Raw genomic sequence first — 12,648 nt, forward strand, 5'->3', positions numbered from 1 at the left:
TCTGATATCTGCCTGTTTTAACAAACAATTGTGCTTTTATTCACTTTTAAATTTAGCATAACTGCAATCTAAAAAAACGGGTACCGTGTATGCAAATCTGTAGATGTTCTGTTTGACATGAACTCGGTGTCCCAATTTATATTTGTAATTATATGACGAAATTGTAGTATTCTTATGCAGTACCTAAATGCAGTTCCTTTCGCACCTTAATATCGATCAAAATTCATAGCAAGAGAAGGGCAATAAGTAATACTCGACTAATTTAATAAATTAAAATTCATTGTAAAGATTACATAAGAAATTAGTGAAAAAGTTGTATTTTGATGATTGTGTGTCCCATTAGTTGAATACTCTTGCTACATGCTTGAATGTATATACTTTCCCCTAAGAAAGTATATACTTTTAAGGGCATAATATAGGTAGGTGAATTGGCACACAGCATTAATCTATTATTAGGGAAATTAACCATGGTTTTATAACAGTAAAAGAGTAGTAACCAACTTTTTGGTATAGTTTAATTGTTTTGCATAAGCCTAAAACTTTCATCAAGAACATATTTATTGAAGTTAGGCCATAATAAATGTGATTCATTTTCTATTAACAAATTGAAGTAATGTTTACTTTATTAAAGCAGTTGTGGATGTAAAACTGGTCGTAATAACATTACTATGTGTAACATTTTGTTTACAGGATGTTACAATTACCCAAATGCTTCCAGTCCGCAGTCTAATTGATGGCTTTTTTAACACCCCTTCTAATTTGACGCAAGTCCAACGGCGCAAATACACACTAGTTTCGCGCACGAGCGCAGACCAGACGATGAAAGTGCAAATGCGCTCGCACCTTATCATCCAATTATCTCTAACCTGTTAGTTTTACCCTTTGATTACTGTCCAAACACACTGTTGAATAAACAAGCTGTTGTGGCATCGACCAAATGTGGAGTCGATTTGTTTTCGAAATATTTATCTAATCTCTGAAGTAAAAATGCACATTTTGGAAAGGAGTTTGTTGGACATTAAACGGATGGCGAAACGCGTGTGAATAATGCAGATGTATAAGCCTTCAATCTTACACGACTAAGCGGATTACAGACTTGTGTTGAGTTCTTACTATCTTGCATACAGGTTTATATTAAAATTAACGATTATTTTATTTTATTTTATTGCACAATGTCGCATATAGGCTATGCGTATTGAAATGTTGCATTCAAAACCTAACTAAGACGCACTATTCCTGTGGGAAAAACAAAAGCAATTCTAGTATTTTTTGTTGTTACAGATAACATTACTGTTTATTAAATTACCAAATTCCTTTGTGTTGTGTTTAGGTCTTATTCCAGTGTGATTTAATCGTTTTCTGTTGGTTTCCATCCGCCAGATAACGTCCCACCAGAACCCAACATATTACCAGTAAGAGACCGTAACATTTTGCGCTTAAACCAATACAGTTCCCTTTATAACCATCCCTTAGAACTTGTGTGTCTTTTTTATTTAAAACCTGGATTCCATTACGTATACCATAATATAGTATAGGTCTACATATATGCGTATACCAACATATTTGATAGATAAACGATTCATAAGTCACGTAAACTCACGTCTCAAGTAAACTTTCCAAACATTTCCGACTGATTGTTATTCTCCTTCGGTTCGGCGAGGTGTCAATCATTCGCGCCAGCCAATCCAGAGTCACTTGGGCGGCGTCTAACGGCAACACTGGGTTGTCCTTAGAAGTCTCCGAGCACGTCTTGAGGACACTTCAAGACTGGCAGAGTTGAATGCAAAGACGAAGAACAGGCGAAGCACTGATCCTGCCTCTACACTACATTTGCGTTTCAGACTGCGATGCTCCCTGCCCAAGGATCCTGCGCTGCTTAGTATTTCTTCTGCATTTGTAGGAATGTCCGTTTGCGCTTTTACGCATAGGATGCTTTAAGACATTTTCATCCAAATAATCTTATTGCATGGATTATCGCGGCAATTTCCTTTTATAGTGTGCCACAATCTAATGTATTAGCAGATTTTATAAAGAAATCGCGTACGTTTTCAACAGATGAGAGCGCTTTACGCATCGGATTCATCTCGCGCAAGTGACCGACTTGTGCCTGTGGATCTCTCACTTGTAGAGACATCCCGGTTATAAGATCAGATTTGCACCGGTGGACTCGTTTTGCACCGCCATGGATACAACTATGTGGAGTTATTTATTTGCACTTTTCGTAGTGCTTTGCCGAGTCCGAATGGCATGGTCTGCAGTATTAGAATCGATCTACTGGAATACATCGAACACCAAGTAAGTACATGCATTTACATTTGTTGATATCGTCCTTGATTTCATTGACATAAACCCTAAACCACTAAGAAAATGATCCGTATCACTTTGGTGAAAGACCACCCACCTTTCCAGACGCGGTGTATTAGATACAATGATGCTTTAGATGGTGTAGCACTCGTGTCATTGGTGTAGAACACATATTTCTTGTGATACCTTTATTCACATCCCTGTAAAAAGGTCAGCCTGGGTTACCCTGGGACTCCAACCTACAAGTTTGGGAAGGTTTTACAAAACCGTATTTAAGTCATCTTTCTACACATCTTCTGTGTATTTACATTATTCAAATAATGCGCTGTGAACCCTATGACAAATCTCAGGTTAATGCAATGGAGTGCATACATTATATGGTGAGGTTGCACACTGTCTTCAAAACTTCAAGAACCCTGAAAAAAGGCTGTAGAATGAACATGTCCTTCAATGTGAGCAATCCGCTATATAGACCTTACATCTCAAGGCTATACGTTTTTAAGTTAGAGAACTTATTGTAAGTCGAGAAATGTAAGTCGAAGAGTGCATGGTAGCTTTTGACTGACTGCCATAGAGAGATTTTTTGGCCGGGTTTCTATTTTCGGTGTGAAGTGTTCAAGTAAATGGGTGTCCAAGGTCTTTCCACAATTATGCTTAAATCCCACAGTGCACCACTCTGCGTACAGATTGAGTTCGCTGTACAAGAAAGTGAAAGGCACTTAACTAAGACAAGTGCTACCTTCGCAGACTCAAACAGCCAACAGCTGTCTGCATATTCTCTTTCTTGTCATTAGATGGTCTAATGGTAAACGTGCCATTTGGTAAATTAACCAGAAACACTGCTTTGACATTATCGTCATTCATTTTATAGGACTGCAGTCACTATTATCCAACCAATTATAACTTTCATTTCATATTTTGCTGTAAATTCCCTCGCATAATTTACACCAATAACCGGTTGCTGAAGTGAAACGGGTTGCCTGGGGTTGCATCTTCCCTTTCACGGGACAGCATTCAGAAAGATCAGTTTTGTTTAAATGCAGGATAACGTTCTTTTAAGATGCTAAGCTCCAGTGTACCGGGGCTTTGCTTCAGGTTGTAATCGGTTTTCATGAGTTCCAGTAGCTCAGTGGGTAATCTTTGTCACACGGCTTCGGAGACAAAAGGTGTTCTGGGATGAAGGCACGGTCCAACCCCCAACTCGGTTTGTTCTTTGCAATAGTCACACAGAAGTTGGTCCTGCGGGGGGGTGGAGGAGGGGCACAAAGCTTCCTGTCTTCTTAGGACCCCCAGCAGAACCTTGAGGGTCTCTTTCTTTCTGGGTTTAAATGACTTTATGAGAAGGCGAGGTAGAAAGTGACTCTATTATTCGAGCTAACAATGTGGAGCTTGAAAACTTTTTTATGGTTCTTTTGTTAAAGTGATTATACAAATAAATCCGATGCATTTAACGACATAATATGGAGTGTATTCATTATGACGTGAAGTCGGCACAATCTATGAACTTGCCATAATTATTGATCTTAACCACGTAATAAAGATCTATAAAGATTTAACAACAAGGGCAGCAGTTAAACAGCCGATTTATTAATTGCACAAAGAGTTTTGAAAGAGAAGTATGGAACGGAAATGGAAGAAAGAAATCTGGAAAGCTAAAGACATTAGTCAAAACGAATGCAAATCAAGTGTAAGCCAAGTTCCCAATATCCTGATGATTTACATGCATTTTTGCTCGGCTCTGAATATTAGCCAAAGGAAATTGCTTGTCTCGTTCCATTTCTGTTGATTGCTTGTTTTACAGTGCAGGGAGGGAGAGGAGTGGCCCGAGTTTCCTTTTGTAATTTAAAAAAAGTTTTCTGGCTATTGTTCTCGATTGGTTCTGCAACGTAATGTGTTTATTCTTAGGAAAGACCTTTTAGCAGAATTGACCTGATCTTGTATATGAGGTTTATAAAGCTATAAAGTCAAACTGTTTTACGTCAACTAATGTCCTTTCTTGATATACTGAAGATATTGAATACGTTTTGTATGTTGTATTACTGAAAATCATCAATGATGCATTTTACAAACAATGCAAATGACAATAACCCTAATAACGTTTACCCTGGTTTCACGTTCTAGGTTCGTCCCAGGAAAGGGTTTAGTGCTATACCCCCAGATCGGGGACAAAATGGACATTGTGTGTCCGCGAATCAAGACAGGCACCGCTGAGCAGACGAACATCGAATACTTCCGGGTCTATCTTGTTACCAAAGAGCAACTGGAGAGCTGTCGGGTCGCTAAGGGCGACATGGCGCTTCTCAACTGTGACAAGCCCGACCAGGACGTAAAGTTCACCTTCAAGTTTCAAGAGTTCAGTCCCAACCTGTGGGGCCTGGAGTTTCTGAAAGGGAAAGACTATCACATCATCTGTAAGTTATCTATCTCAAGTGCTGATTCACCATCGCTTTTCTTACCTCTCTTGTCGTTCGTAAAGCTGAATGAATAAGTCCAAATGTAAAGCTGATCCCACCCCTGGGAATTTTAGCATCCAACAATTGTCTCCAAAGATATCTTTTTCCCGTGTTTGTCTGGGCAGGGGACATGTGGTCTTGTTAACAAATCAAGTTTTATTTACTATTTTAATGTATTCAGTCCCCTGGCTAGATTATTTACCACACAAGATGTCTTTGTTAGTACGTGGTGTTTATATTAATCATTATATTGTTAGCCTTTCACAAATCAGTTTTAAGTATGTTTTTAAACTCAAATGTATTTATTATTTTTGTCAAATAACTCCGTTAAAGCTGCAATCTGGAACTTTTGTCTCTCTATCGCCATCTTTGTTTAAAACATTTAAATGCAGGTGACTTTTCATAGCTTTCAAAGATTTACACAAATTGACGTCAAACTGACATTTCTCTCGAAAACGTACCAAACAGGTCAAATTTTAATTTGTGTTTTTATTTACTTGCTGAATAACTTATTTTGTGTCAATTTTTAATAACAAAAAAAAATCAGATTTCCAAGCTTGTTTCGAAGATTCACGCAAAATGACGTCAAACTGACATTTCTCTCGCAAACGTACCAAACAGATCAAATTTTTTTTCGTGTTTTTATTTATTTGCTGAATAACTTATTTCGTGTCAATTTTTAATAACAACAAATCAGATTTCCAAGCTTCTTTTGAGCACTTACGCTAAATGACGTCAAACTTATGTTTCTCGGAAAAACGTAACCGACAGGTCAAAATTTTAGTCGTGTTTTTATTTATTTGCTGAATAACTTATTTCGTGTCAATTTTTAATAACAACAAATCAGATTTCCAAGCTTCTTTCGAAGATTTAACATTTCTCTGGAAAAGGTACCCGACAGCTAAAATTTTTAATCGTCTTTTTATATACATTGCTCAATAACTTATTTTGTGTACATTTTTTAAAAACAACAAAACAGATTTCCAAGTGTTCCAGCTTTAGGATCTGTTATTTGTTCCCTTTCATATCAGTGGATAAGGCCAAGCTCTCCATTGTTTGAAGGCTGTTCATTCGCTGGCCCTCTAGCTGGATGTTATTAAGATCAGTTGACCGAGAATGGGTGTATCGTTCAGTTTTATCGTGTGTTGATCTCAGGCCCTTTTTCAGTTGGCACATTCCTTAATGGCCGTTTATGTGATTTTAAGATTTGCACGCTCCAAATCCCTCAATCCTTGCCAGTATGGATCGGTTTGATGTGATTTTTAAAGACAGCTTGGCCCGATGCCCGAGGGACGTGGATATCTGACCTAAATGATTCTAAAGAGACTTACCTCCGCGACTGCGCCCCTCGCGTGTATGTGCGTGTCAAAACGCGTGCGTGTAACTGTGATGTATGCGACGGTTGACAAAATGAGACCAAGAGGACAAACTTTTGATCCTTTTTGGAAAGTCTTGTATAAGTGTATAGTAATAAGTGTATAGGGGTAAAAAAGGCATGCAAAAATGTTAGCAATCATTATTTTGGTATCAGTTTGTAGATACTAGTAGAACCACAGATTGTACGATTATATTCAGTTCGAGTAATTATAAGCATTTTGCGATTGTGTTACATATTGTTGGACCATTGGAGAAAGTATTTAGCATTTGTTCAGAAAAAAATGCCAAGAGCAAACATCTGCAAACAGGATGTGTGGTTAAAACATGATCACCAAAACAGTTAAATGCTTTGAGATATAATGTCTTCTAAAGCTAAAAATAACCTGAAACCTACTGCCTGGATCCTACAATTATGTTATTGTATGTATCTACAATTATCCACCTCCACTCTGTTACTTTGTTCCCGTCTCTGTGACTGGGTGAGCTGCGCTGGCCCGGGGCACTGAGTGTGCTTGTTGTGGTTAGGAAATGAGCGGGCTTCATTCAAGCCTGGGAGTCGGGTCACATCTAGAGGGGCCGCTGCACACAAATGTGGCAACGGTTGTAGGGAATTGGGACATGTTGGGTAAAAGCCTGCGCTATGTGCATCTTTCAGCCTTTCTCTTTTTCTCTCTCCTCTTTAGATCGTTCTCTCTCTCGCTCGCTTTCTCCCTCTGCCCACCCCCACACTCGCTGGCCACTCTATTCTTTACGTGCCCTGAGCAGTTTGGAGGAGAAGTCCATTTGTTTGTGTGGGATTGGTCTTAATCCTGGCGTGAAAGAGAGATTACGGCCAATGGAATTCTTTAGCTCGGCTATCAGAGAGCACAGCATGTGTGCGCAGGCACAATGGTCTTTAAATCGTCCACCGGGCCACTATGCCGTCCGTGGATTGACGTCCAAAGCAAATCCTTGATATTCCGTGAAAACGATGTGAAAAGACGTCGCTAATGTGCTTAGTTTCTCCAAAGTTGGAACCTGTGTGATCACGCCTGGGTTTATTATTCACAGTATGTGTTTTTTTGTGAATTAGCGTCCCGTTTTCTTAATGATTTTCTTGAGGGTTTGCCAGCAACAAACGCAAGCTGTTAAGAAGCTTTGCGTTGCTGCAAAACTGCGATTTTTCTCTCCATGCGAGCGAGCTGAACCTTTAACATCTGCATGCACGCACACAATGCACACTGTTAGAGCGACTGCTGAACACGTGAGGCAAATGTCCTCGAGGAGCACTTTAAAGGATTTAAAGCACCCGTGTGTACACATATGGAAAGTTGACCCGGTCATAAACTAACTCACTTAGCGCTGATAAACCATATATTGCCAAATACTGTACATCCACACAAGAGTGCAAGCGAAATGAACTGGAGAATGAGGAGTTGCGATGGGATTTACGATAATGTTTGGAAGATTGACATAGTGTTTTTTATTTTTAAAGCACTGTGCTTTGAGATGGGGGAATCTCACAAAAGATCACATTCTTCCATTATGTCACAAAATATATTTAAAAAACTGAAAATTATCAAACCGTGTGTCGCTAGTTTCTCTACATCAACCTAAAATTTGACTGAACACAATTTAGAGTGTCAAGTATTCAATTATTTTGTTATTGCATACCTTTGAGATGAACACATTATTTTGTTAAATTCGATATATCTTAAAGTCCTAGTTTTCCATTTCTTTGCATTGTGACATTGTTAGTTCAAATGCAATTATATATCTTAAAATTCGATTACAGTTTTAAAACATATATAATTATCTTTAATTATTTAATAATATAATGGATTTTTATTATTATTATTAATTTTAAGGTGAAATATGAAGTTTTGAAGATGTTTCTTCACAAAATTAATCTGGAAATCCATTGCTTTTACTTGAATAAAATGATCACATTGGCTAATTGAGTCTTTCTTTTGTCATTGTCTTTCCCCACAGCCACATCAAACAGTACCCTGGAAGGCCTGGACAACCATGATGGGGGCGTTTGCAAGACCAAATCCATGAAGCTGACTCTGAAACTTGGACAGAGTAAGTACCACCCGCACCGTCATCCTCCATATGCACACCTGCTTCAATGCAATGATGAAGATCTTTCCTGCCATAACGGCCAAACTGTGGACCGCTACAGAAGAGGATGTCCACGCTCGTGTGTCTCAGCGTGTAATTGAAATGTCATGTGAGCTTGTTTCCTATGGCTATGCCAGCTGTCCCTTTTTCGGGCTTGTGGGGAGATGGAAGCAGCTTTAAGCCAATTCATTAAATTCGCTCTCAAATCCTGCGGCACAATACCTAGAAGCCAAAAAGATGCGAGGGTGGTCTAATACCACGTTCGGACCAGTTTTTAGTTTCTGTTTAATATTTATTGGCGTGCACTAGAATGGTTAGTGTCCTTTTTGTTAATGGTTTATTATTTGTTTGTTTCAAGGTCCAACAGACTCATATTCGGCGAAAAACTATCCCACAAGACATCCCCCAAAATACCCAGACAGTGAAGACCAAAACAACTTTAGCAAAGAAAATGATGTCGTCAGCAAAGTTGGTATGTATCGGTGTGTTTGGAAACACACATTTTACCCTCAAATCCCCCGAAATAATGAACTGAATAAGAAATAACTGTAAAATGGTGATGAGAATCTAGAGAGAATTACCGTTGAGAATAATTGCAAAAACCTCAAAGGTAAACTGTCAGAACAGATAACCGTATTGACTACAGTATACATTACGGTTGTTTTTTTTCAACATGACTGACAAATATATATAAATATTTATATATTAATAAATTTTATTCACTTTGTTCACAGTTTGGACCTTATGAAAAAAGTAATTGTATTTTTGAAATCAAAGAATTTCAAAACACATTTTAATGTGTAATGCTCACATTTTGAATTAAATTACTGATGCTATTTAATAAACATTTCAACTCAAGTTTAGTTTGGTCTTGTCTGCTTAGATCACCCATTGATGAAAATCAACTATAACTTCACTTTAAACCATTGTATTGTATTGTAATAAACAAAAAACAAATCAACATAAACTCACATCTCTCTCCTTGTCCAGACTCAGTACCTAATGGGGAAGCCGGGGGCAAGAGCGGAGAGTCCGTGGGGTCTGCCGGTTCGGATGTGGCTTTGTTTGCCGGCATAGCATCCGGTGCCGTGATCTTCATCATCATCATCGTCGCTCTGATTGCGCTCCTTCACCGCCGGCATCAGAAACACTCCGCACAATGCTCAGGCCAGTTACCGTTAAACACGTTGCCCAAGCGTGGCAGCGGGGCTAGCGCAGGAAGCAACAACAACGGCTCCGAGCCGAGCGACATCATCTTTCCCCTGCGGACCTCTGGAAGCATGTACTGTCCTCACTACGAGAAGGTCAGCGGTGACTACGGTCACCCCGTCTACATCGTCCAGGAGATGCCACCGCAAAACCCTGCAAATATCTACTATAAAGTTTGACGTGACATTGTAAATGATCGGAGGACGCAGAACAGCGTCGGTATGAAAAGCTGAACACTGAATGATGGACGTCTGTTTTTGCGATGCCCGATTTGTTCAGTGCTTGAAGTGCAAGACGAACTTGTTGGTTTCAAGGCTTCGTTCGGGGATTAAGTGTTGGTGCACGTGGAAATTTGTTCTTCTTAAATGTGGATCTGATAATACTGAGAGACTTTTAAAATCTAGAGCGATCTCACAGATGAATAAGCAGTGCTTCAGAAATACCCAGACAAGACAAAACAGAGCAGTATGTGAAGAGCAAGGACGCTGAGGAGTGTCATTATGTTATGAACGTTCAAGTCGATTTTTAATTTATTGTTTTGGTTTGTTTTTATGTTTCGTAACTCATAGTTCAGGATAAAACTGGACGGGAAGTCAACTTGGTTCTTTTACCTTTAAAACGTTCATTACGTTTCTGCCAATCCAATAAAACTCCGATTGCATCCCAAAGCTGGCTTGTCGGATGCGTATTCCATATCAGTCTTTCCAGCCCTCGTGCAGTTTCAACCAAGCGTTTGCCGGTGTGGTCCTCAAAACGCATGTGGTTCTTCTTTGGCCAATGACTTTTTAAACATTTATTCACAGCAACAAACAAACAAAACTGACACTCAAAATGAAAAAAGTCCCTTTGTTGACTTGTTAATGTAAATACAATACCCAGGCATTTAAATTATGCTTTAAGTTATGTTTTTTGTACGTATTGAAATATCGTTCGCCAATTTCCCACAATATGTCGCTTTAAAAAAAAAAAAAGAAGCTTCTTATTGCAGTTACACACCGATATTCCGAACACATAATCAACATGTTCATTTTTTAAAATCTTGCAATTGTTAGACTTTGTTGATTCTAGATGATAGTGTTTTGAGGAAAAATTTCACATTCCAGATGGCTGACAAGGTTGAATGAATCCATTCACCTTGGTCGCTCGTGCTGCTCTTTAAGACTTTTTTGTCGGTGAATGAATGAACGAATGAAAAGTACACAAAGTTGTTTTCTATTGTTGAAATAAACTGTGGCCTCGTACTCGAAACTCAAATCGCAGATGTGGCTTGACTCGATTTGTGACATTTCAAATATCATCACTGTCACAAAATTGCTGTTCCAAAATCGCAACGCAATCAAGATTGTAAACGATAAATCAAACTGTCATGCGGCAAAAGAGGTCTGATAGATTCTCTAAACCGAATCAGTGATAATTGGACCCTCGTCATCAGCTCTGGTTTTCGGATCTACGCTAAACTAAAACGTTTTTCATCATCTTAAAAACCTTTGGATCTGAAGGCTCCCGGCCTGAATGTATAAAATTACTTGTGTGGAGAACAATTGTGCCAATTTAATCATTTCTTTCATTACGAAACAAATTGTAGTGTTTTTGTAGCACAACTGGAAGAGTGTTGCGGAAATGTTTGGTTAGATTCCCAGGAAAAACGCATAACATGTATAGCTTGAATGCACAATGAGTCGCTTTAGATAAAAGCATCTGTCATAAAACATAAAATGATATAAAAAATGTTTTTATAATATAATGAGAGAATACGACCAAAAGATGGAACTTACTTTTTAAAAAGCATCTCAGGGTGTGTCCTCAAGAAACAGGTTTATAAAAGAAAGCATGTTTTCAAAAAAAATAAAAAAATATTTTTTTGGTCACAGTATGATTTCCAAACCTACAGTTGGGTTATTTCATCGTTTTGAAAAAGCATTTACAATTATCCTGGAGTGTGTTAACTATAAATAATAAAAAATCGATGCTAAACTTTCGAATGGTAGTGTCCTGTATATAAATACAAATATTGACTAAAGCCACCAGCACTGCTTAAAAAAGTGAAACAAAGTGAAACCTTTTGACTAAACCATTTTTTTAAATACTTTATTAGAAGTATTTTAATTACTTTTATTTATTTCTTATTACCTTTATTACTAAAATGTTGTTAACCAATGTAATCCGATTGATTCAGTCAAATTTGACTTAAACCGGTTCATTTGGAGTCTACCACACGTAACACATTTTCAGGTGACCTGACAAAACATAAGACCGCCTGAAATCAGATTGTCCGATCAGCCGGTCTCTTTAATCCCCTCGGACACACAGGAAGTGCATACCACTCGGTTTAACGGCCAAATGACGCATCGGGTCACCGAGACACTCAGACCTCTCCCACAGCGGGGAGTATAATGTGATACATTTCAAAAGCACCACTCGCACCTCGTGACCCCGACACACACTTTACTGTCTCACACGATCCTGACTACACTCACATGCTCCCACACGTTTGCGTTTGCTCTTTTCTCAAAGACTTACAGAGTCAGATAAGGACCTCTAACCTTGCACAGCACATTATCTGGGCCTCTTTTTTTCCCCTCTTGCGTTACAAACAGTATTCCACCCCTGGACGCTGAACGTGGGTAGAGAAGCACAGGAAACAGTGTGTTTTTGTTATGGAGAAACAGAACAATGGGGTTGTAAATCTAAAAGTCAAGCCAACTGCCTATCACTAATAGCCAAAAGAAACAGCTCTGTCATTACAGGAATGATGGTCATTTTAGAAAAAATATATAATGCATCCTGGATTTTTTTCATTTCTGGGAGTTTTGGACGAGTATGATCTTTCTACAAAATAAATGAAACCCAAATCTCAGTTTGCGGGTGAGGTTTATGGATCTAACTTATATTTGTTTAGCAGACAGTTTAATCCAAAGCGACTTACAAATGAGAGAGGATTTAGCCAACAATAAGCATAGTTTACAAAAGCTATCTCGCAAGAGGGAATAAAGTCAAAGCTTGGAAACTTTTATGTGTTTGTTTTGAAAAGGTTTGTAGTGATAGACCGCGGTTTTGTCCAGGGACGATTTTTTGGGCCATTTGAGATCACCGTGCAACATTCATTGCTGTTTCTGCGGATGAACAAGTGTTGCTGAGAATACATTTTCTCATATGTTGCTCTTTCATAGCTCAGATTAATGAGTTCTCAGTTGTGTTTCAT

At 38.5% G+C, this 12,648-nt stretch overlaps 1 protein-coding gene across 1 annotated transcript; it reads left to right on the forward strand.

Annotated features, from left to right (window-relative positions):
- The first annotated feature begins 1,757 nt into the window (after window positions 1–1,757).
- On the forward strand, window positions 1,758–11,265 carry efnb2b (ephrin-B2b). Its single transcript, XM_056730742.1, has 5 exons — window positions 1,758–2,295; window positions 4,426–4,715; window positions 8,106–8,198; window positions 8,596–8,709; window positions 9,228–11,265. Exons 1-5 carry the CDS (start codon window positions 2,183–2,185, stop codon window positions 9,623–9,625), a joined length of 1,008 nt encoding a protein of 335 aa, XP_056586720.1. The 5' UTR covers window positions 1,758–2,182; the 3' UTR covers window positions 9,626–11,265.
- The last annotated feature ends 1,383 nt before the right edge of the window (window positions 11,266–12,648 follow it).

This window comes from Triplophysa dalaica, chromosome 2, assembly GCF_015846415.1.
Source record: "Triplophysa dalaica isolate WHDGS20190420 chromosome 2, ASM1584641v1, whole genome shotgun sequence".
Classification (NCBI taxonomy): Eukaryota; Metazoa; Chordata; class Actinopteri; order Cypriniformes; family Nemacheilidae; genus Triplophysa; species Triplophysa dalaica.

Bases quoted from the DNA above. Each gene is read 5' to 3' on its own strand.
- efnb2b (XM_056730742.1), top strand. From the start codon at position 2,183: ATGGATACAACTATGTGGAGTTATTTATTTGCACTTTTCGTAGTGCTT. The intron at 2,296-4,425 runs GTAAGTACATGC...TTCACGTTCTAG, and splicing joins TGGAATACATCGAACACCAA to GTTCGTCCCAGGAAAGGGTT. The intron at 8,710-9,227 runs GTATGTATCGGT...CTCCTTGTCCAG, and splicing joins TGATGTCGTCAGCAAAGTTG to ACTCAGTACCTAATGGGGAA.